The sequence below is a fragment of the Petromyzon marinus genome, chromosome 1, assembly GCF_048934315.1.
Source record: "Petromyzon marinus isolate PM22_M1 ecotype Great Lakes invasive population chromosome 1, UKy_Petmar_22M1.pri1.0, whole genome shotgun sequence".
NCBI classification, from domain to species: domain Eukaryota; kingdom Metazoa; phylum Chordata; class Hyperoartia; order Petromyzontiformes; family Petromyzontidae; genus Petromyzon; species Petromyzon marinus.
Genome location: NC_133667.1, coordinates 13,807,818 through 13,832,435, shown reverse-complemented (window position 1 = coordinate 13,832,435; position 24,618 = coordinate 13,807,818). Strand labels below are relative to the sequence as shown.

At 45.9% G+C, this 24,618-nt stretch overlaps 2 protein-coding genes across 3 annotated transcripts; both read left to right on the top strand.

The window, feature by feature from the left end:
* Positions 1–769: 769 nt before the first annotated feature.
* Positions 770–13,386, top strand: LOC116942441 (uncharacterized). Its single transcript, XM_032954369.2, has 5 exons — positions 770–1,052; positions 6,798–7,297; positions 7,766–7,852; positions 9,273–9,359; positions 10,654–13,386. Exons 2-5 carry the CDS (start codon positions 6,799–6,801, stop codon positions 11,700–11,702), a joined length of 1,722 nt encoding a protein of 573 aa, XP_032810260.2. The 5' UTR covers positions 770–1,052; position 6,798; the 3' UTR covers positions 11,703–13,386.
* A 130-nt stretch (positions 13,387–13,516) lies between these two features.
* On the top strand, positions 13,517–23,063 carry LOC116942597 (uncharacterized). Of its 2 annotated transcripts, none has more exons than XM_032954708.2 (5): positions 13,517–15,921; positions 19,932–20,494; positions 20,819–20,905; positions 21,316–21,402; positions 22,064–23,063. In XM_032954708.2, the coding sequence occupies exons 2-5, from the start codon at positions 19,969–19,971 to the stop codon at positions 22,816–22,818; spliced, it is 1,455 nt and encodes a 484-aa protein (XP_032810599.1). In that variant the 5' UTR covers positions 13,517–15,921; positions 19,932–19,968; the 3' UTR covers positions 22,819–23,063. The 2 variants fall into 2 exon arrangements, with proteins under 2 accessions (XP_032810599.1, XP_032810609.1); XM_032954718.2 differs by having other exon boundaries at positions 19,920–20,494.
* Positions 23,064–24,618: the final 1,555 nt, after the last annotated feature.

Genomic DNA, 24,618 nt, shown 5'->3' with positions numbered 1-24,618 from the left:
TGGACGGCCCCTAATTGAAAATCTGAGTGCAGAATTTTACTCACATAAGTATGCATTCGTACATTTATCTTAAAATGAGTTAGATTTTTTTGCAATAATGTGTGTTCCTAATTGAGTAAAAGTAAGGTTTGTAACATGTATTAGGACGAATAAAAAACAATGTTCACCTCCAAAAATTATCCCACTCTAAACTAGGTGCTGATCATAAACAACCGCTAACCCGCCCATACTGGACACCTGTGAAAAAGAGCTTCAAAGCTCTTCGGATTCCCATACCTGTCAACCCCTTATCACTGCTCTACCTCATTACAGACCAATTCAGACCTTATCGGTCACCCCGTATCCCTTATAAATCTCAACGTTCATCCTCCAAAGTCCGATAACAAGGTTGAAACACAAAGGGGCCGTCCATATATGACGTCACGCACCTGGGGGGGGGTCAGACATTTGTGACGATGTGTGACGAGGCGGGGGGGTGAGAAATGTGACGTCACATCAAAATGCGCAACTTTAAATAAATATAGACAATACGTTCTACTTAATTAAATAGACTTTTTAATAAATGTTTTCTCCTACAACATCAGAGTGCAGCGCCACATTAACAACGCATTACAATGACAATAGTTTAAAGCGATTTGAAGCATGTTTTATTTTCAAAATGGAAATATGATTTTGGTGGGGGGGGGGGGGCAGAGCTTGGTGACGTCATATTTTAGGGGCGGGTCTGACTTTTTGTGACGCCGTGTGACGAGAGGGGGGGGGTCAAAAATTGTCAACAATCGCGGTGACGTCATTTATGGACGGCCCCCTAAACATCGCAGCGGGTCAAATCGCCGCGGACTCCTCCTAATCCACGGCCCTCAACGAGGGCGCCCCGCTCGATCGTCGGCCCTCCTGCTAGAATGCGGCATTCAGTTAAGCGAATTAAAAAGGGTGTCATTGTTAAAACAATAACAACGACAACGACGACATTCACGCGCTTAAACAACAACGACAACAACAACAGTATCGACATCATCGCCATTCACCGGCGCTAACGACTCCCACGGGAGGTGAGAGAGAGGTGGGGGGGGGGGTGGAGGATTTGCGATCTGAGCCGAACGCGTTGCGACTAACAAACAGTGCCCCTCTAAACACACGAGGTTTGTAAGCTCGTCAAGTTGTCCGTGCTTTGCGAGTCGTAACTTATCATCGTCGTCGTCGTCATCGTAAATCGGCGTCACTAATCCGTATCCGTCACACCCATTATCAGTACCACTGATACGTCTCAACGGGCATCCTGCATCGTCCCATCACAAGTCAGAGAAACACGAACAAATAGACGAAGCAATTAAATACATTGCTTTATTGACACGGCTGTACGCCGTAATCGACCCTCAAAACTCAATTTTCGATGTGCAATAATACGGGGTAAACCGTATGGGTTGACTTTGTGTAGTGTATAGTGTACTATATAGTGTAGTATATAGTAATGTAGTGTATAGTGTACTATATAGTGTAGTGTATAGTAATGTAGTGTATAGTAATGTAGTGTATAGTAATGTAGTGTATAGTGTACTATATAGTGTAGTGTATAGTAATGTAGTGTATAGTAATGTAGTGTATTAAGTGTAGTGTATAGTAATGTAGTGTATAGTGTAGTGTATAGTAATGTATTGTAATGTAGTGTATTAAGTGTAGTGTATAGTAATGTAGTGTATAGTGTAGTATACACTGTAGTGTATAGTAATGTAGTGTAGTGTATAGTAGTGTAGTGTATTGTGTAGTATATAGTGTAGAGTAACGTAGTGTATTGTGTAGTATATAGTGTAGTGTATAGTAATGTAGTGTATTGTGTAGTATATAGTGTAGTGTATAGTAATGTAGTGTATAGTGTAGTATATAGTGTAGTGTATAGTGTAGTATATAGTAATGTAGTGTATACTATAGTATATAGTGTAGTGTATAGTAATGTAGTATATAGTCTAGTATATAGTAATGTAGTGTATAGTGTAGTATATAGTGTAGTGTATAGTAATGTAGTGTATAGTAATGTAGTGTATAAAGTGTAGTGTATAGTAATGTAGTGTATAGTAATGTAGTGTATAGTGTAGTATATAGTGTAGTGGTAGTGTTTAGCACAGGGCCGTCAATAAATGACGTCACGCGATTTTGGACGATTTTTGACCCCCCCCCCCTCGTCGTCACACGGCGTCACAAAAAGTCAGACCCCCCCCCCCCAAATATGACGTCACAAAGCTCTGCCCCCCCCCTCCCAAAAAAATAAAACATGCTTCAGTCGCTATTGTCATTGTAGTGCGTATTAAATGTGGCGCTGCACTGTTGTAGGAGAAAACATTTATTAAAAAGTCTATTTAATTAAGTACAATGTGTTGTCTATATTTGTTTAAAGTTGCGCATTTTGACGTGACGTCACATTTCTCAACCCCCCCCCCCTCCTTCGTCACACATCGTCACAAATGTCACCTTATTACAGACCAAATCAGACCTTGTTGGTCACCCCGTGCCCCTTATACAGTGAGGGAAAAAAATATTTGATCCCCTGCTGATTTTGTACGTTTGCCCACTGACAAAAAAATGATCAGTCTATAATTTTAATGGTAGGTTTATTTGAACAGTGACAGACAGAATAACAACAAGAAAATCCAGAAAAACGCATGTCAAAAATGTTATAAATTGATTTGCATTTTAATGAGGGAAATAAGTATTTGGCCCCCTCTCAATCAGAAAGATTTCTGGCTCCCAGGTGTCTTTTATACAGGTAACGACCTGAGATTAGGAGCCCACGCTTAAAGGGAGTTCTCCTAATCTCAGCTTGTTACCTGTATAAAAGACACCTGTCCACAGAATCAATCAATCAGATTCCAAACTCTCCACCATGGCCAAGACCAAAGAGCTCTCCAAGGATGTCAGGGACAAGATTGTAGGCCTACACACGGCTGGAATGGGCTACAAGACCATTGCCAAGCAGCTTGGTGAGAAGGTGACAGTTGGTGCAATTTTTCGCAAATGGAATAAACACAAAAGAACTGTCAATCTCCCTAGGCCTGGGGCTCCATGCAATATCTCACCTCGTGGAGTTGCAATGATCATGAAAACGGTGAGGAATCATCCCAGAACTACACGGGAGGATCTTGCCAATTATCTCAAGGCAGCTGGGACCATAGTCACAAATAAAACAATTGGTAACACACTACTCCGTGAAGGACTGAAATTCTGCAGCGCCCGCAAGGTCCCCCTGCTCAAGAAAGCACATATACATGCCCGTCTGAAGTTTGCCAATGAACATCTGAATAATTCAGAGGACAACTGGGTGAAAGTGTTGTGGTCAGATGAGACCAAAATGGAGTTCTTTGGCATCAACTCAACTCGTCGTGTTTGGAGGAGGTGGAGGAATGCTGCCTATGACCCCAAGAACACCATCCCCACCGTCAACCATGGAGGTGGAAACATTATGCTTTGGGGGTGTTTTTCTGCTAAGGGGACAGGACAACTTCACCACATAAAAGGGACGATGGACGGGGCCATGTACCGTCAAATCTTGGGTGAGAACCTTCCCTCAGCCAGGGCATTGAAAATGGGTCGTGGATGGGTATTCCAGCATGACAATGACCAACAAAACACACGGCCAAGACAATAAAGGAGTGGCTCAAGAAGAAGCACATTAAGGTCCTGGAGTGGCCTAGCCAGTCTCCAGACCTTAATCCCATCGAAAATCTGTGGAGGGAGCTGAAGGTTCGAGTTGCCAAACGTCAGCCTCGAAACCTTAATGACTTGGAGAAGATCTGCAAAGAGGAGTGGGACAAAATCCCTCCTGAGATGTGTGCAAACCTGGTGGCCAACTACAAGAAACGTCTGACCTCTGTGATTTCCAACAAGGGTTTTGTCACCAAGTACTAAGTCATGTTTTGCAGAGGGGTCAAATACTTATTTCCCTCATTAAAATGCAAATCAATTTATAACATTTTTGACATGCGTTTTTATGGATTTTTGTTGTTATTCTGTCTCTCACTGTTCAAATAAACCTACCATTAAAATTATAGATTGACCATTTCTTTGTCAGTGGGCAAACGTACAAAATCAGCAGGGGATCAAATGCTTTTTTCCCTCACTGTAAATCTCGACGTTCATCCTACAAAGTCCCATCACAAGGGAGAAACTCAAATGTAGACAATTTTTTTTCTGTATTGAAACGGCTGTACGCCGTATGGAATTAAAAACTCGATTTCCCTGTGCAATAATACGAGTAAACCGTATGGGTTATCATCATCATCATCGCTCAGCGTCAGTAATCGTAGCTCATCAGAAATCATCAGCATCATAACTAATTCGTAATCGGTAATCGCCATAACTCACCATCCCCCATAATTTTAACTCTCTTAATTTCAACTCATCATTAGTTATCGTGGTGGGCGATAAGGTGTCACGGTGTCACAGTCGTAACACTCGTGCCCTACAGCAAGAAGCACCTGGATTCGATTACCGACTGGGGCGCATTTCTGCGTGGAGTTTGTAAGTTCTGGGTTGGTTACCTCCAGGTTCTCTGGGGTGGGGGTGGGGGATTTAACTGGCATTGGTCAAACGTCCCAATGCTGAAAAATAACCTGAAAATTACTCATTTAAAATGTACACATATCAACATCACCGATTAGCACGACTGCCTACATACGGTGCGAAAGAAGTCCAACGTACATACTTCCCATAGACTAACACTGCCCTTAAGCTCAACGCTGAACCTCCTATTAGCACGGTTGGCTACGTACGGTGCGAAAGAAGTTCAACATTCATACATAAAAAAACTTGGCAGGATCCTCCTGAAAAAGTCTTGAGGCTTTCATGGGTAAACAAAAGAAACAAGGTAAGCTAAACTCATCATAAGTAATCAAAAATTATAACTCATCATCAGCTTCAATCATTGAAGGATTCTAAATCGTTATTAACAATGTACCATCAAACATCAGTATTCTTCAAATGTATGCTGAACGTCTTTCGCACCGTAGGTATCCAGCCGTCACGTTTTCTTGCCAGCAACAACGAACGGAGACCTCGGTAATGTTGCTCGCCGCCGATCCAAGTTCAGATCCCCCTACTGGGATCACGCTGCTATCAGCATCCTCGGATCTCGGCCAGATCCGGAAGAACCCTGGCGAACAGAGTGGAGAAACGGGGACGTCTAGAATAAACACATCTGAGACTGAAACATCGCAGTCCTCCTGGCTTTGCCATTGCTGGACATCTGTGACAATGAGCTTCATAGCTCATTTGATTTCTCCAGGATAAGGATTTTGATTTTGAGACTCAAACATAGCACCTCCTTGCTTTGACATTCCTCGAAGACACTCGTTTCAGTTTCATTTATTTAATATAGCCCTGTGAGCCATTCGGCTCTTGAATCGGGTACAACCGCAACAAACAAAAACATGAACAAGAAAACATCTTAAAGTGACTACGCGCAGCAGAAAAAATCCAGGAAAAAACAGCAAGTCTTCCAGAAAAAGCACCGAATATCAACGCTGTGTGCAAAAATCCCAGTGGGATGCAAGTCAAACAATAACAACCATAAGACAATTTAGATTAAAGTTATCAGTCTAACTCTGTACTACAACAAACAAACATGGGTAAACCAAAACTTTTAAAAATCACCAAAATAAAGCTATAAAAATAATGTAACAGTGATCATAGGAACCGTGATTGAAATTTAACAATAAACGATATGTACATAACATGTACGACCAAACTTTTCAGCCATAGCTGGCTGCATGAGTCACTCCATAACAGCAGGGGTATCAGTATCAATGCACCTTTAAAGATCCTGTAACCATTAACTGCATCAGAATAACAGCAGACCGCTGAGCAAATCCTCATGAATAGAATATTTAAAACAAGCGACTGGCCATGCAACCCAAACGATGGAACGTATAATAAACCATTGTTATCCACATGCATTCAATTGCGGAATAGCAAAACTGCACAAACTCTCTCCTCAAGCCCCCTCGTGGCGATCAGACCTTGACATTGCCATTTAACTCCCGTAAATACTGCTATACGCAAGAATAGAATTTGCATTAATCATTCATCGACATTATCAGTCATTTTCTTTGCTTCTTTCGGTAAAGTCACGTAGATAGAAAAAAATAAAAGTAAGGAGGATGACGATCGCTTGTTATTTTTATTTTATTTACTTTAATTTGTTTCTATCTACGGTGATTTTACCGAAAGAACCAAAGAACATGAATTCCTGCAGTCATGAAAGTTTTAAGTCAAAATGTATCAGTCATTATTGAAAACGATCTATCTGTCACTTATCATTGATTATAATCATCATGACCGATATTAATTATAATCACTATCAATCATACATCCGCGGTCAGTAGGCTAAATAATACTTTGTAGAAAATCAACGGTTCTATGGGTTGACAGGAATGCAGAATTTTGGCTCAGGTCCACAGGGGTGATGTTGTGGTCAGAGTGTCCATCTCACAATATTAAAGTCCCAAGTTTGCATCTTGGTCATTGGTCGATTTAGTCCATCATCTGGGTCCGATTAAATGGGTACCACCTTGCGAGATTGTCAACAGTGGTCAGCCCGTGAGAGAAACTGGCCCTCGCCATGGAAACGTGGAATTTTCACCAGTATCTCAGGATTGCAAACGGTGAAGTGTAGCGCCCCACAGTTATCTTCATGAGGGAGATATTTTGACTCTGACTTGACTTTGGTGAAGCTGTTATACTTTACACTTTAATTTCATGATATCACAGTCTCCTATATTCAGTTATTTCTCTGCAATTTCCATCAGGATGGCGTGCGTAGTGGCCGCCCCAGTGCTGGAATCAAGTGGGGACTTCCCAGCGTGGTTGGAGGCGCAGGGCGTGAACGCGGAGGTGGCCCGGGCCATGGACTCCGAGCTGGGAATCCGGGACTACGGGGTCCTGCGCGCCTGCGTCGGGGACGGCCTCGTGCGGGCCGAGCTGCTGGCCACGGCGCGCGACCGCCTGCCCTTCGGCTTCTATGCCACGCTGCGGCAGGTGGTGAAGGCCCTGCAGGGCGCCGAGCCCCATGACAAGACTCCGCGCTGGGATGCTGCCGCCACTGCCATCTCTTCTGATGATGTGACGCTGAGAGACCTGGTGGACGTGCTGCTCGCACTGTTCAATGGTTTGGGCCGGGAGTTGTTGGTTTGTGCGCAGAGGCTGGGTGCTGTGGATGGTGGGAATATTACGGCGACCTCCCATTCGACTACGGATGATGCCAGTCCCAACGACCTGATGGATGACATGAATCACCATGTGGAATATGGTAAGGTGATGGGGCCATTAAGTGTTCTGATTTCAAAATGCCTGTATTTAAACAAGGTATTTATCCTCTGAAGTTTTTGTTCAGGTTATACCACATGTTGTTCGGCATAATGTTTGACATTCCATGATAGAGGTTTTTTTTGGGTTAGATCGCGTAAATATCTAAATGTGTCGTTAACGGCACATTTAGATATTTAACGACACATTTATATATTTACGCGATCTAACCCAAAAAACTTCTTATGGATGATATTGGTCTCGAAAGCCTACGTGTTTGACATTCCGCTTCATATGCTGGGAGCTTATGCAAGAAATGAATTCATTTCCAGAGGAAGCTTTCGGCACTGGAGCAAAATGTCGGACATCATGCCAAACATTGTGTGGTACAGCCCAAAAACGCATCGGAGACTTATGCAACAACCGAGAAGACATTCAGAGGTTACTGATGCGGTGTTTTTGTTTCGAACAGAAGAGGCGGAGGAGACCTCAACTCGCGTTGTGGAGGATTCCAGCACGAACCTAGCAATGCAGCAGATAAAAACAGAGCCGTTTGGAGGTGAGGCTTGAGTTTAAAATCATGGTTTAAACACCACAAGCTCATGTGCAATGATGCGCAATCAGCCGCATACAAAATAAGTCCTAACCAAGTTAAAATTAACTGTGATATTTTCTTTGGCTCTGAAATCAAGTACTTGTACACCTCAGACTTTTTTTTTCAAATCCAGTTTTCTCATGGCCCCACCGTGAATGTAAAGTGTGATTTGTAAGTACAAATAAGCCCATCTCCGCACTCATCTCTTTTCGATGAACGTTCATTGCCCAATACTTTAGTGGCGTAGCGCAGTGGACATATGTGTGTACGTATATATGTGACCTTCTTTCGCACCGTGCGTAAACAAATGTGCTAATCAGAGGTGCGGGGAAGGACAACAAACTAAACACAAAAAGCAGTTCTAAAGAAATTAACTTTCAATCTAGATGATTTTAAAGTGCATAGCTCCAGTGGCTTCCGAATATCAGAAGGAAGACCGTTGCAGACGGCCACAAGAGATTTAATGGGTTTCTCCTCCACCCCCCCCCCCCCCATCAAATTTCTCCCCCGCTTATTAGCCCGGCACCTGGGCCCGCTTACGGTCTATGGATCCTGGTGCAGACAGCCTGCATGCTCAACGATAGCTGTACCACTGAGCCTATAATACCTTACAGTGTATTATTCCATTTTAAGGTTGAGGTGTTGACGAATGTTGGTGAGAGCTTTCTGTGTTTGTGCTCTAGTGCCGCTCCAAATACAGTCTGTTAACTTTTCGTCTAAATGTCTAATGTTAATTCCATGTGCTCTGAGAGTTATAACAATTACAAAGTCCTCTGCTGAAAAGCACCTTGGTTCTGTGCCATCACGGGGCACTCACCTCACAATCAGAAGGTCGAAAAATACACATTTTGCCAGGATTTGACTCAGTCCATCGTCCTGTTGTGGTTGAAACAATTTTGAACCACAAAGTCTGGAGTTTACAACAGTGGCTGTCTCTGCAATAGGGTTGTGGCATTTTCACCACTGGATTAGGGCCGTAACGGAGATGTTCACGGCCGCATGTTCGAGTGGGAATAGAATTGTACAGCACAACATTGCGTATTAGACGAGCTATGGACTTAGGTACAGGTGGATATGTGAAAACCTCGGATATGTGATTATCTATAGAAAATGACAGTTGCACAATGAGCAAATACATTACTGTGTTAAAAAAGACCCACACACTGCTTTAAACACGGGGAAACTATTTACTCTGCTTTTTAAGTACGTGCAATTTAATGTATGCGACATTACGAATGTGCGAAAAGTCCGATTGTGAACATATACAGAAAACGAACGGGGGTGTTTAAATAGTCGGGGCAGGTCGAATATGCGACATACTGTACTAATATTTTACGAAACACGTTGTAAAGCAGCATTGATGACAAGTGTTGTCTTTTCTCAGACAAGGCGGAACAGACCCCAGCCCACACGTTGGACAACTCAAGTCCCGATCAGACCATTGACAGAATCAAGACAGAAACACGTAGAGGTATTAGAGAGCCACTCGTATTGGTGTGTCATACCGCATGCCTGCTACAGAACACAGCACCACAAACGCCGGTGCGCGCACGGAGAGCGATACCGGTGTCAAAAGTTGTCCCGTTTTGAATTATACTTGAACATGTAAAGCCTGTTGTCAATCCACTGCTGGATGGGAGCTTCTCCGTGCTACGTGGTTTGTGAGGGGTATTTGGTTAGTGTGGAGTGGTGATGGAATGGTGCACAGATGTGAAGGCATATAAATACAGTTCGACATTTTATTTTGTTGCACTGCCCTCTGCTGACCTCTGCTGACCATCATGTAGCCCCACAGCAGCTTATATCAACCTGCTGCGCATGGTGTTTGCCCATACATGCACGACCCATGATCTCAACCCTCTTTGGCTTCTGAGATCTGATGAGATCCGGGTGATTTGGCCACAGGCTAGAAAATTGTAATTGTACTGATGTTAATGGGATAGGAAATTATTTATCTGGCTGGGTAGGTCTGATGGTAAAGCTCACAGTCCGCATTCGTTAAAGTGAGTACCACTTTGTGGGATGGTGCCACGGTGGCGAGATGTTAACTACCTCGCTTGGTATACAGGAGGTCGTAGGTTCGATCCTGAACCTGACGCCTGTATATTTGGAGTTTGCATGTTCTCCCTGTGGTCGCGTGGATTTTTCTCCAGGTCCTCCATTTTTGTTTCCACATTTATAAACATTCGTTCGAGCATTTAGCTGCTATAAATATCCACGTGATAAGCCACTTCATTGAGCTATCATTTGTGGCCAGGTCGCTTCTGCGACAACGATATAGCTCATTGGGCCGTACCTGTTAATGTAAAAATTGTTAGACTGTTGTGGCCCCCACCCTCCCACCCGTGATAGTGGTTGCGGGCTCCAAAAAAATGAGTGCTTCTCAATGTTCATTTGAGCATTAAAATGGTAGCAAGGTAGAGAATCTTACAATTAAAGGTCTGCTTTATGAACAATTATAATGCCATGTGTTTACCCAGGAAAGCTTTGCCGAATATCAAGACTGTTTTTTACAGGGGGGGGTCTTGCTACATTTGGATAGTTGGCCAGTTCCACAAATAAGTGTTTGGCTTCATATGGGGAGAAACCCGGAGTACCTGGAAAAACGCACCATGCATAAGACACTCAACACTGCTGTCTCCTGGCGAAACCTCTCGGCTCTTTTTAACGTAGAATCAAATACTGTTGAGTGAGTGCCAATTTAAATTCCTGCGTTGATTAGCGCAAGGATCTTTCACATCCGAAACAATTATTGTGCCTGGCAGATGAACGTCCCGTCGAAGCACGTCCGGGCAACTTCGCCGAAGGCGTGAACTCTGTGCGTGATGACACCACCGATGTCGCGACGACATCTGTGGGCGCCGTCGCCAGAAGCCACTCTCCGGGACCGGCAGCAGTAGTGCCGTTGCACGCCGAGCAGCCATCGGCGATCAGGCCCGGCGATCGGGAGGCGAGCTGCTGCAGGCTGTGCGGGCTTACCTTCGCACGGCCGTGCGGCCTGACACGGCACCAGTGCCCCCACGAGAGGCCGCATCGCTGTGACGTTTGCGAGCTGCGCTTCTCGCAGCACGCCCACCTCGAGAGCCACAGGCGCACGCACACGGGCGACAAGCCATTTGGCTGCGACGCCTGCGGCAAGCGTTTTTCGCACAGCACCAATCTGAAGATCCACAAGAGGACGCACACGGGCGAGAGGCCCTACATATGCAATGTGTGCGGGCAGAGTTTCACGAAGAGCAGCACCCTCAAGAACCACCTGCACACGCACACTGGCGAGAAGCCCTATGCCTGCGCCGTGTGCAAAAAGGCGTTCTCGCAGAGCGCCACGCTCAAGACGCACATGCACACGCACACGGGCGAGAAGCCGTTCCGCTGCGAGATCTGCAACCGGGGCTTCACGCAGAATGCCACGCTCAAGACGCACCTACACATGCACACGGGCGAGAAGCCGTTCCGGTGCAAGATCTGCAACCGGGGTTTCACGCAAAGCTCCAAGCTGAAGGTTCACCTGCGCCTGCACACGGGCGAGAAGCCCTACCGATGCAAGATCTGCAACCAGGCCTTCACGCAGAGCTTCAACCTGAAGATCCACCTGCACACGCACACGGGAGAGAAGCCATATCGCTGCAGCGTGTGCGACAAAGCTTTCTCGCAGAGCTCTACGCTGAAGACTCACCTGCGCCGGCATGCGGGAAAGAGCCCCTACCAGTGCGGCGTGTGCGACCGGGAGTTCTTGCTCAAGGCCCACCTGAGTGCCCACCAGCAGAGTGCGCATGCGCGCGAGGGGGAAGTCCTGACGGTGCAGCCGATGTGACGGCACCCAGTGACGGACGGGCATGCCGTTTGTGGCTGCACGTGGTAGAAGGGGGATCTTCGTGTTGTGCTCCCACCAGCATTCCTTGGCCGTCGTCTCCCTACGCCAGACTATTGACTGGTCCCTGAACAGATCTCGCCTTGACGGGCATCGTTAATCAAACGAGAATCAAGGGTTTAGCTCGAGCGATGTGTTTTCGGATTGTATCGACAGGAGCTCTTCAGGTCAGTTCCTGAGAAATTTCCCATCGTAAGTAGAGGACTACCTGTATTTAAGAGTGGGTTAGTGCTTCGAGGGTTGTTCACCATGCAAAACTGCAGAGTCACGTTGTCTTCAGCAGAGGGCGCTACAGAATAAGTAATATTTAAAAAAACACTTTTTTAAAACACGCTTTAATGAAATGTACCGTACTAGTAATGGAAGAAATCCACGACTCCAAGAAGTGGCCCCGAAGTTTGCCATAACGTAAGGAGACTGTGGTGATTTACAGCCAACGTCAGTTTCGTGTGGATAATTAGACCCAACCGAAACATAACATCTAAAAAATAATGTTTAGAAATGTTTTTACATTTTTTTAATGATAGAATATAGTATTGTCAGCAGTATGACATAAGTATACCAAGTTTGCGGTCGATACCACATTGGGAAGTGGGTTAAAATTGAGTTACAAGATTTGAGGATACACCGACAACAACACACAGTTAAATTAAAAAGCGTGTAATAATAATACAAATGCACTCTGCTCCCTCGTATACTGTATGCGCCTCGCCTTCACCAAAAGCAAATTCACCAGTATGGTCAAGTATCGTGGAAAACCCCCCCATAGCCCACACGGCACAGAGTGGCCCTCATCCAGCAGTGGATTGACAAAAGGGCTGGATAGGTAACGGGGACAATCTGTCCATCGGACAATCTGGGATCACAAATTGGTGCTTATTTGATTAACCTTTCAACTCTTTGGAGGGAATGGTGGTTTGAGCTGATTCAAATTGTGATTTTAACTCACGATTTTCCGATTGCAAATCATGCGCATTAACCACAGCACTTCCTCGCTCGGTAAATGTGGAATATTTAACTTACAAATACAAAAATCAGTGTTACAATGTATTGTATCTGTACCCATGTATTAAATCCGGGCATGCTTGCTAAATTTTATTATTTTTATTTTGGGGCCGTCCATAAATGACGTCACGCGATTTTTGACGATTTTTGACCCCCCCCCCCATCATCACACGGCGTCGCAAAAAGTCAGACCCCCCCCCCCCCTCATCTGATGTTGTAGGAGAAAACATTTATTAAAAAATATTTAATTAAATAGAACGTGTTGTCTATCCTTATTTAAAGTTGCGCATTTTGATGTGACGTCACATTTCTCAATCCCCACCCCCCTCGTCACACATCGTCACAAATGTCTGACCCCCCCCCCCCCCCAGGTGCGTGACGTCATTTATGGACGGCCCCTTTGTCATAATGTCCGTGTTTTCCAGTCTGCTGCACACTTTGCGCTTTAGGGATTGTGGATAACCTTTTATTTAAGGCTGCCTCTGACCAAATCACTCGGAATGAGCCCAAACTTGTTAGATATTGGAACCTGTGCCTCTATCGCAATGGACCACAAGCTTGCAACACTACATGCCTGATTGTTATTTGCAGGGCAAGATCTCGAATTAAACTTGCAACCTCGTCTTTGATTTTTTTTTCATTATGTGATGCACTTTGTATGTGGGGACCTGAGTTACATGACAGTGGAAACGAAGATTTTGCTGCATTGTTGGTGGTAACGCATCTGCAAAATTGATGGCGAGAAAATCAGATGTTGGCACAAACATGATCTCACTTTCCCTCTCTATCACCACCTGCACAAATCCCACACATTTGTATAATCATCCCATCAGGTCCACAGAGATGCTTATTCTGCACTTGACCCGCAAGTTCTCCTATAGTTTGCACAGCACGGTGCTGTGTGTTCTTGTCGTACCTGTTAACTTAACACTTGTAAACTTGTGTTGTATATAGTGTAACAACAAAAAGTGCATGCCATTAAAGCGAACTGTAGACTTAAATCGGTGTGCGCTATCTTACCGAGTGGAAGACCTTAAGCCAGACGGTAGGATCAAGGTAGTCCATGGACCAGAGCACAGATATCGGTTCCACTGAAGGCTGTAAAACTTTTAGCACGACCGATTTATTTTGATACCTACTATAATCACCCAGGAATGTCTGTCCTTCACGCTCGTGACGTCACACCACATCGACCAGCCCCCCCTAATTAATATTCATGAGCAGGTGACGTCCTCCAAAAGCTCCCCCCCTCATTAATAATAATGAACATGTTACGTCCTCCAAATGGACCCCCCCCACCACTCATTAATAATCATGAGCAGGTGACGTCACTCCACGTGGGGGGGGGGGGCGAGGCGCCTCCTCCCCCCTCAGCGTCAACTGCCAACCCTCACGTCACAGGCAGAACCCTCACGTCACGTGATCTCCGTAACGCTGTTGAGACATCAAAGTAAAAAGGACGTCATGATGAACAAGGGATTATAACCTTAAAATGAAATAGGTCTGTGTCAACGCGCCCTTACAAACTGCACACGCATTGATGCAATGAATATATCACGTCGCGGTCTGATTTTCGCTTGCATGTTTCAGATTTACTGCAATACACCCGTGCTTGGACGGGCTAAAGGCTAGTTGCTAATAATGAATTACTTGATAACCCACTAATTTTAAATGGTTATCACACAACCCACTGTTATTATTCAAATAAAGACATTGTAACCATTCAAGCCATGCCACCTCAGCTTGTCTGGGATCATGGATTAAAGCAGACCATGGCGGTCGGGTATCAGCTGCAACATTTCTGCAGTCGCTATTGGAAGATGAGAAGCCATAGCGAGGCGTCTTCATAATAATTCGCCAAGGTCAGTCCGCTGCTGGATGAAGGCCTTCCCAGCCACCACCTCTCATGTTCCTGCAATGTAATCTTCCCAGCACATAAACTATTATTATGCTTGTTTACCTAGGAGGGCCTCACTGAGTCTCAAGACTCTTTTTCAGGAGAGTCCTGCTAAGTATTCACAGTATCGGAATCAATGCTGCGATGGGTGAGAGAGATTTGTTCATGAAGCAATTCAGATCTACAAACACAGACACAATTTCAACCGAGAGGATGGTTTCAAATTAAGCAACCATTGGAAAGATGTTCTAAATCGAACTAAACATTAAACTAATTTCAATGGTACAGTATATTTTTCAAGTAGTGGTACCCCAAACTTTCGCAGCTCTTATAAATTCCCTTTTCACACCATCAATAGGTAAACTCCCCCCCCCGCGCCAAACGGCAAGTCCACCGGCACGTACACCACCTCTTTTCTAAAATCCGCCAATCAAATGCTAATTTTTATGCTAATTTCTTTGTCAGAACACCTTGTTTGCTCGCACACAGTTTAAAGGTCCGCTGTCTGAGCGTGGTTGTGTTTCGCTAAATTCTCCTGTTTGATGAGTACTAGGTGCATCGGTGAATGTATATGCTCTGACTTTAACATAGCTATTTCTGTGACCAGTTACAAGCTAATCACTCAGCTATTTCAATGCTAAATTCTATGCTAATTCCTTTGTCAAGGCGCTTTGTGTTTTTGTTCTCACACAGCTTAAAGGTCGTGATCTAAGCGTGGCTTCTCCCACTCCAGCGCTGTCCTCCAGACAGTCTCGTCCCTTCACCTGATGAAGGCCGCTTGTGTTGTGGCCGAAACGTCGTGAGAATTTTGTTATTTTATTTTCACCTACGTGACTTTACCCAATAGAACCAAAGAGAACGTTTAATTTCGCGTGTTTGTTGTTACAATAGCGCAAACAGTTCTCGTCGGGAAATACGATGCGCTAATTAGAAATGCAATTGAGCGACCGCTCCGAGATTTTGCACAGCGCACGATACGATTATCGTGGACTGACTCTATATCGTACGGCGGCCACGATATATCGCGGATTGTGCTTAAATCGCCGCGGCCCCTAAACTCGCAGACTTAATAAATAAATAAAATTACCGCTGCCCCTGCGGGGAACGCGGAGCCGGAGTTTGTTGATGCGGCTCGCGCGGTCCTTTGTGGTCTTCGTCGGCTTCGTCGGCTTCATCTTCCTTTACTCGCTTCGGAATTGAATCTTTACGAGAATTAAGTGAACGAAAGCTCCAAGGGAGAGGCGTACGACGACTACGGCGGTAAGAGGCCGCGGTGGGCGGCCGGGTTGGGCGAAGCGACGGGAAGGGCCGCGTTCATCGGCGCCGCCGTTCGGTTCCGATTCGAAATGAACGACGTTCACTTCTCGCCCCGATGGCCGGGCTGTTGTTGTGTGTTAGTGTGTCTGTCTTTGTGTGTGTGTTGCACCTGGGTCTGCCCCGTGACCTGCCAGCGGGCGTTCGACACTTCACGTGGCCTCAGGGTGCACATAGCCTGGCACAAGCGTCGTGGTGACGTCACCTCCACTTAGTGGCGAATGGCGTTTGTTGTTGTGTGTGTCTGTATGTGTGTGTCTGTCTGTGTGTGTCTGTATGTGTGTCTGTCTGTGTGTGTCTGTATGTGTGTGTCTGTGTGTCTGTCTGTGTGTCTGTGTGTGTGTCTGTCTGTATGTCTGCGTGTGTCTGTATGTGTGTGTCTGTGTGTGTCTGTATGTGTGTGTCTGTGTGTGTCTGTATGTGTGTGGCTGTGTGTCTGTCTGTGTGTGTGTCTGTATGTGTCTGTGTGTGTGTGTCTGTATGTGTCTGTGTGTGTCTGTGTGTCTGTATGTGTGTGTCTGTCTGTGTCTCTGTCTGTGTCTGTCTGTGTGTGTTTGTGTGTGTGTGTGTCTGTCTGTCTGTGTGTTCTGTCTGTGTGTGTGTCTGTGTGTGTTCTGTCTGTGTGTGTGTTCTGTCTGTGTGTGTGTTCTGTCTGTGTGTCTGTGTGTGTGTGTCTGTATGTGTGTGTCTGTGTGTGTATGTGTCTGTGTGTCTGTCTGTCTGTGTGTGTCTGTCTGTGTGTCTCTCTGTGTGTCTGTGTGTGTCTGTATGTGTGTGTGTGTGTCTGTATGTGTCTGTGTGTGTCTGTGTTTCTGTATGTGTGTCTGTATGTGTGTGTCTGTCTGTCTGTGTGTGTCTGTGTGTGTCTGTCTGTGTGTGTCTGTCTGTGTGTGTCTGTCTGTGTGTCTCTGTCTCTGTGTGTCTGTTTGTGTGTCTGTGTGTCTGTCTGTGTGTCTGTTTGTGTGTCTGTGTGTGTGTCTGTGTGGGGAGCGGTAGTGTAGTGGTTAGTGCTACGCTGCGCTACGAACCCGACGACACGGGTTCGATTCCCGCTCACGGCCAACACCAGTGACGATTATCTGAACCGGTCCTGGGCCTCCCCTAGGTCGACTCAGCCTCAAATGAGTACCTGGTGCGATGTGTAAACATCGCCACTAGGGATACAAAGGCGGCCGGGCGTGGTGCTGGCCACCCACCCCCTCGTGTGCCGTTCCGGCCTTCATAGGTGCTCGCTAACAGCACTTGCCCCTACAGTCTGTTACAGGCTACACGGGGGATCTTTTTGTTGTGTTCAAGGCGACACGACAACGCGAAACAGGTTGATTGAACATTCAAGGCGCGGGAGTGCGATTGCTTGACCGTGCAACTCATTCTGTGGACCGCATAGTAAAGCCCACAGAGAGATAGGTTGAGACTCGTAGAGATACGGAGATACACGTGCATACGTAGAGATGCCTACATACATGCAGAGTTACATAGAAATACATTAAACACATGCCACGGTGGTAGCGTGTTTGTGGACATATATCCTAGACTATGGATGGTAAACCCACAGTAGTCTGCGAACCTTCACCGGAGGAAGAGGAACAGCAAAACGAAACGAATGTAATAATAGGGGTTTTCCCCTTTTTTCTGGCAAAAAAAACTAAAACCTTTTTTACAAGGATTCATGTCTGCATTAACTACAATACCTGCAGTCAAAATGCAAACAAAAAAACACTATGATAATATATTGGCATTGTCCTTGAAACTGATTGGTCCACACCAAGGGACGGCTTTCTTTTGAGCCTCGACCCAATTGGTGCTCGACCAGATGATGCCAAAAGGCGTAAAAAGGGGAAAAAACTCTATTATTACATTTTTGTACTGGCAAAGGAGGTCTAATGATGACACGAATGTTGTTTCTCCTGAAGCCCTCTCGTCGCGTCAAGCAGACCGCGACGTTGACATTTTTTTAGCACCTGAACCATAAGACTATCGGTCTTAGATGCCACTGTTCAACTACCCCTAAACTACTAAACTATTTTACCAGGTAAAGCCCACTGAGCTATATAGCTTTTTTTCACAAGGGACCTGGCCACAAATGATAGCTCAACGAAGTGCCCTAATCATGTGGAAATTTATAGCAGCCAAATACTCTACAACGCGTGGTGTTGATTCTAAATGTGGAGGGAAAAATTGGAGGGCCCGGAAAAAAATACACACAACCATGGGGAGAAAAATACCGCAAACTCTGAATATGCAGCAGGCGTTAGGGTTGTGATCGAACCCACGGCCGTCCTATATACAAGGCGAGGTAGTTAACATCTTGCCACCCTAACCTATAAACCATAACCACTAGCCTATACACCGTAATCCATATCACCTAACTCCAAGCCTGAATCATAAACCCCATATGCCTAAACTCTTTATCGGTAAACCTTAACACCTAGCTCTAAAGCCCAATTGCGTAATCCATAATCCTACACAAACCCTGAAAAAGCGTCTTCCATTAATATTTTGTCAACAAATAAAGTAAGGGGAATTGAAAAGCACCTCTTAAAGAGTAGGCACAGAGATGTAACGGCCTGTGGTTAGAGGAAAATCTGGCCTGTAATTAGATATATTTATGGAGGGGCAATGGTCACTCCCAACTAGACCACCCAGGATACCTACACGAAGCTATTGCATCGAGCTACTTGACAATGCCTATGTGTGTGTGTGTCTCTCTGTGTCTCTGTGTTATCTCTGTCTGCTTATGTGTCTGCCTGTGTGTCTCTGTGTCTGTGTTTTGTCTCTCTCAAATTTAGCAATCTTTAGAAGAACGTAATCAACCAGGTAGGGTGTTGACTGTTATGTTTGCCGACTCTCTGCGTTGTATTGCATTATATTTCTTAGTTACTAGGTTTGTTTTCTCTTTCATTTGTACCTGATGGTGATTGCTTGTGTTGCAATCGAAACGTCGTATGCTATTTAATTGATTTTTCTTTCTACGTGACTTTACCGAAAGAACCAAAGTAATCCAATGTTGATCATTTCCCACAGATTACCACACAATGAACCTTAAATAGTTTCATCCACTTGATCCATCTGCTTTCGACAAAACTCACCATTGTTGACTGAGCTTTTCTTGGTTAGCAGGTAGTTTCATTTACAAGACACCATTATATTGTCTAAGCTACGCGATCACTCAATTAGAGATGGCTGGGTGGTTCATGGGTCGGAGACATTGTCTTGGCACTGCTGAGATTCTGGATTCAATTCCGATTAAACCATGTTCTGAAATGTAGTTAGTTGGCCTCAGCCCATTCACCAATTGCCCTTAAGTGGTCCTTAGCCTTTACTGCAGCCTGATTCTCAATTGTAAAAAATATAAAATGTTAATAAATACATAGGTTCGATTAAACAATGTAGGTGTACTTGCGTGCCTGTGCTTAGTTTGTGTTTTCGATTATTTACCTTCTAAGAAATATGGCCATGTCTCGCACCCCCAAAAAGGGAATCTTGCACCCCCAGGGGGTGCGTGCACCCCAGGTTAAGAACCACTGAATTACCCCTTTAAAAAACTCATCATACTCGAGTTTGCTTTTTATAAAATGTGGCTTATTCCATCTCTTTGCAGGGCATTTAAAAGGGGACACCATTAGTGTGGTTAGAGGTACCTACAGAAAGTACCGCGTGAATCGTGTAATTTTCTGGGGCTTTTCCATTCGGAAATGTAATCTTGTGACATGATACTATTAGCACATGGAATATAATTTCGAAACGAACCTTAAAACGCCTGAACAGTTTTTTGGAGATACATTTCGCATCATGGCCAGACAGGGATGAACAAATTGATACTGAATGTAACATTTCCAACACTGGCCCAATATATTGTGTGCAGTAAGCACGGTAAAATCTGAGTTTCTTTTTGTAGAAACGTGATTTCAAGGCAACAGAAGCAGGAGCATGTCAAACTTCAGTGTGATTCACAGGGACAAAAGGAACGACCCACTGCACATCCCTATCAGGATGGCATGCATGGTGGCTGCCCCGGTGCTGGAGCCGAGCGGGGACTTCCCGGCATGGCTGGAGACGCAGGGTGTGAACGCGGAGGTGGCCCGGGCCATGGACTCCGAGCTGGGCATCCGGGACTACGGGGTCCTGCGCGCCTGCGTCGGGGACGGCCTCGTGCGGGCCGAGCTGCTGGCCACGGCGCGCGACCGCCTGCCCTTTGGCTTCTACGCCGTGCTGCGGCAGGTGGTGAAGGCCCTGCAGGGCACCGAGCCCCATGATGCTGGGACGTCACATTGGGACGCTGCTGCTGCTGCTGCTGCTACCGCTACCATTGCCACCTCCTCTGCCGGCGACGTGACGCTGGGAGGCCTGGTGGACGTGCTGCTCGCGCTGTTTAGCGGCTTGAGCCGGGAGTTGTTGGTTTGTGCGAAGAAACTGGGTGTTGTGGACAGTGGGAATGTTACAGTGACTTCCCATTCAGCCACAGATGATACTAGCCCTAACAACATGATGAATGACGTGGATCACCACGTGGAATATGGTAAGATTAATCGGTGCATTAAGTACAGTAAAACCTTGGATTGCGAGTAACTTGGTCTGCGAGTGTTTTGCAAGACGAGCAAACATTTTAAATAAATATTAATTTGATAAACGAGCGAGGGTCTTGCAATACGTATACGCTTTGTCTGCCGAGCGTCACATGATCACAACTGATGTACGAGTGCTTTGATATACGAGTGCTTTGGATTACAAACACGTTTCCGGAACGAATTATGCTCGCAATCCAAGGTTTTACTGTATTCTGATTTGAAAAGCCTATATTGAAACAAGGTATTGATGTGGTGATTTATTTATTTTTTAACAGAAGAGGCAGGGGAGACCACAATCCAAGATATGGAGGATTCCAGTCCCAACTTAACAATGAAAGAAGTTAAAAATGAGCCTTATGGAGGTGAGCTCTTGTGTTTCAAGGTTCAAACACACAGGCATGTCTCTGCTTAAACATTCACTGGAGTGGCACTCATCTGTGCTGGCAGTCCTGAACCAACCTTGAACATTCTATATACTCATGATAAGGCCAGTCTTTCTAAAGGACAACCGCACTTAATTTTCTACAAAACAGTACTCATGTTGGTGAGCCTGGAGGGATAGTATGGTGAGAGTCAGCCTGTTGATTGTGAGTCAAGTGTCATATTTCTGGACTAATACACTCCAGTGCTCAATGTGATACTTTAAAGTACCATTTACTGACTTTCCATTAAGAAGTAGGAAAGTAATAATTCTCAGGAATATTGTGCTGTTTTTTTTTATTTGAAGATAGAACATTTCACATCCAACCGGCAATTGTGTTTATCTCCCCAGACAATGAGACGGAGACTCAATATCCAGAAGCGGGCGACTTTATTCACAGTCACTCGGTGCCTGACTTAAAGAGAGAAAAGATCGGAGGTAGGTTTTTTGCGGAGCAGGACAAAACATGATTTGTATGGTGGCAGTGCTCATCTGTAGCTTCGTGACTTGTGTGTGCAGTTGGTGGATCACAGGAAATATAGAACTTCTGTGAGACACTGAACTACATTACAGTGAGTTGCTTGTTTTAGGAAGCAGTCGAGCAAGTAGGCATCTGACAAATTTGTGCAGAGAGGGTTTCCTACAGACACTGCAGATTACTCATTTAAAATCCATCCTAATGGAATCATCCTAATAAAATGTAAGCACGAGACTCGGCGTGATTTATCCTGCAGCGTTAAAACAACGTGTTACTATTAGAGACTCAAATGCTGGTTCACGAGGGAATGGTATTGTAAGGTCCAGGGAAGTGCGCTGTGTGAAGTTGAGGCATGGAGTGAGATCAAGCGACGATTGGAAGCGTCCAGCAGGCTGGCCTCGTCAGACCTGGCTGTGCCACATCTGGATGGACCCAGGCCTGTCTGCTCCAAAAGCGTGGACAGCTGGTGCAAGTGACAAAGCCATGATGGAGGGCACTACGACCCTTTGCCGGTCACGCACAAGAGTAGCAATAGTTTGTAGTGCAGGAACCACTGCTTTTAACGTTTCCGTTGAAGAGCATCCGCCTTTAACATCTCAAATGTACGTTATCCTCCCACAGATGAACCCTTGGTCGGAGCTCACGAAGGGATTTCCGTCCAACATTTGGCCTCTGTGCAGGGTGATGCTGACATTTCTGCTATATCGCCAGGCATCAATCACACACTCCATCCTCTTGCCGAGGTCGCTGGCATCCATAACTCGGTGCCAGACGTTCCTTCGAACGCCGGGCACGGGCCATCCGCTGCAGGGCCACCTGCCCCTGGACGGATGCCATTCATCTGCAGGTTGTGCGGCCGCAACTACGCGCGTGCCAGCATCCTCCGCCACCACCGCTGCCCACGCTGGCGGCATCGACTCGGTGACGCACGGCTCGAGCGGCCTCCCGCGGTGCTACCACCGCAGACAGACCTGCTCGGGCATGCCAAAGACAAGCCGTTCTCGTGCGACGCGTGCGGCAAGCGCTTCTCGAGCAACTCGAACTTGTGCAGCCACAGGCGCGTGCACACGGGCGAGAAGCCGTACCGCTGCCCGGTGTGCGACAAGTCGTTCTCGCAGAGCGGCACGCTGAAGAACCACATGAACACGCACATGGGCGAGAAGCCACACCGGTGCGACGTGTGCGACAAGCGCTTCACGCGCGTCTCTAACCTCAACGTGCATCGGCGCGTGCACACGGGCGAGAGGCCGTACTGCTGCACGACGTGCGGGGAGGGCTTCTCGCAGGGCGCCAAGCTGAAGGCGCACATGCTGACACACGGCACGGTGGGGTCGTCGGGATCGGGGTCGGAGAGTGGAGTGGCTGCTGAGACTTGAGGCCAGGGCACCTTGCAGCGCTTCGGTGTGAACAGCATGGGCTGTGTTGGGAAGACTCGCACTTGAAGATGCGTGAATGAGAGTGCTGAGGGTTAATAAGGCTTAAAGTCGACCTAAGGGAGCCCAGGGCAAATTGAAATACCACTTGATACATATGTTGCGCACCACAGCCAGGAATAAAACCAAGCTCTCGAGAAACGTAACATAATTAGAGAACTATTAAACCATCTAACCTATGAATATCATTGTTTGTCTGTGTGTCTGTGTGTGCGGCCGAAACTTGCGAAGAATTAGGCTCGCAAACCGTGGGGTTTATATTTTTATAAAATAGCCAGGTACCACGCCGTAAGCCCCGTGGTGAGCAAGCGGTATTCCGTTTTCCCACCCGTCAACTTTAACGTAGTTTCATTAGTGATTTAGTTCTGTTTTTGTTTAATTATTTATTACATAGCGCGTGCTCGACCAGACCAACTCGCACGCCTTCGGTAGGGGGGATGGCCCCTACCAAGTCACAGGTGGGGGTGAGGGGGACATTTTCTTTCGCATTAAAAATGCAATAAAAATACACAATGCTGAGGTAAATTCTTCACTGTGATGTCCTCTTCTCCCCCACCCTCAGTCTGTTTGTAGAAACAGACTGAGGGCACCCCAATGGGCTCCCCCCTATCTCTGGTTGTAGCCAACGTGTTCAAAGTTTGAAACTGATGCCATCCAGACTGCCACTCTATGCCCGACCTTATGAAAGAGGTACGTGGATGACACGTTTGTCATCTGGCCACATGGCCGGCCTGCTCTACACCAATTCCTCGACCACATCAATTCCATACACCCAGCCATCAGATTTACCATGGAGGTTGAAAAAGAAGGCAAGTTACCCTTTTTGGATGTCTTAATTAAAAGGAGACCTGATGGTTCAGTGAGCCACTCTGTCTACAGGAAAGCTACCCATACGGATGCTTACTTAAAACCGATTCCCACCACCATCCATCCCAGAAGAACTCCCTCATCAAGACTCTAGCCCAATGCATTTCCGACCAAGAACACATTGCCAGTGAACTCAAATACGTACACCAAGCTCTCAAGGCTAATGGTTACTCCGACTACACAATCCCCAAAGCCATCACTCCAGTCATGAAGAAGGATCCTCTTGAGCCATTCAAAACCATCACCTTACCCTACATTGCGGGGGTCACAAAAAAGATCTCCAAAATCCTGAATAAACACAAGATCCAGGTCCGACTCAACACAGTACATAAAATCCGTGATCTGGTTCCATCTGTAAAAGATGTGGTTCCAGACATACAGTACCCGGGCGTTTACAAACTAAAGTGCCTCTGTGGTAGCAGCTACATTGGACAAACCTAACAACATATCTCGGACCACATCCACGAACATAAAGCAGACTTGAAACACGGTAGGACGAACTCCTCAGCCGTGGCAGATCACTGTTATAATTCAGTGGGCTCACATGACATTGACTTTTCCAAGACGGAGGTTCTCTGCAAGCCATCCGGCTACCATAAGAGATTCGTTCATGAGGCCATCCACATATACAAACACAGAGACAATTTCAACCGAGAAGATGGATTCTGGCCTAGTAACCATTGGAAAGCTGTTATAAACCATTTCGGTTCTTAATTGATTGTCTTTTACAGTGACCTTCAGACCGCAGTCCATTCGCTGGCATTGCCTCTTAATACCTCTCACACCACGGTTAATGATATGGTTTATAACATGTGGTATAATAATACAATGTATAACATTGTAATGTGTAACATAATTCATAAGGCAATATATAGC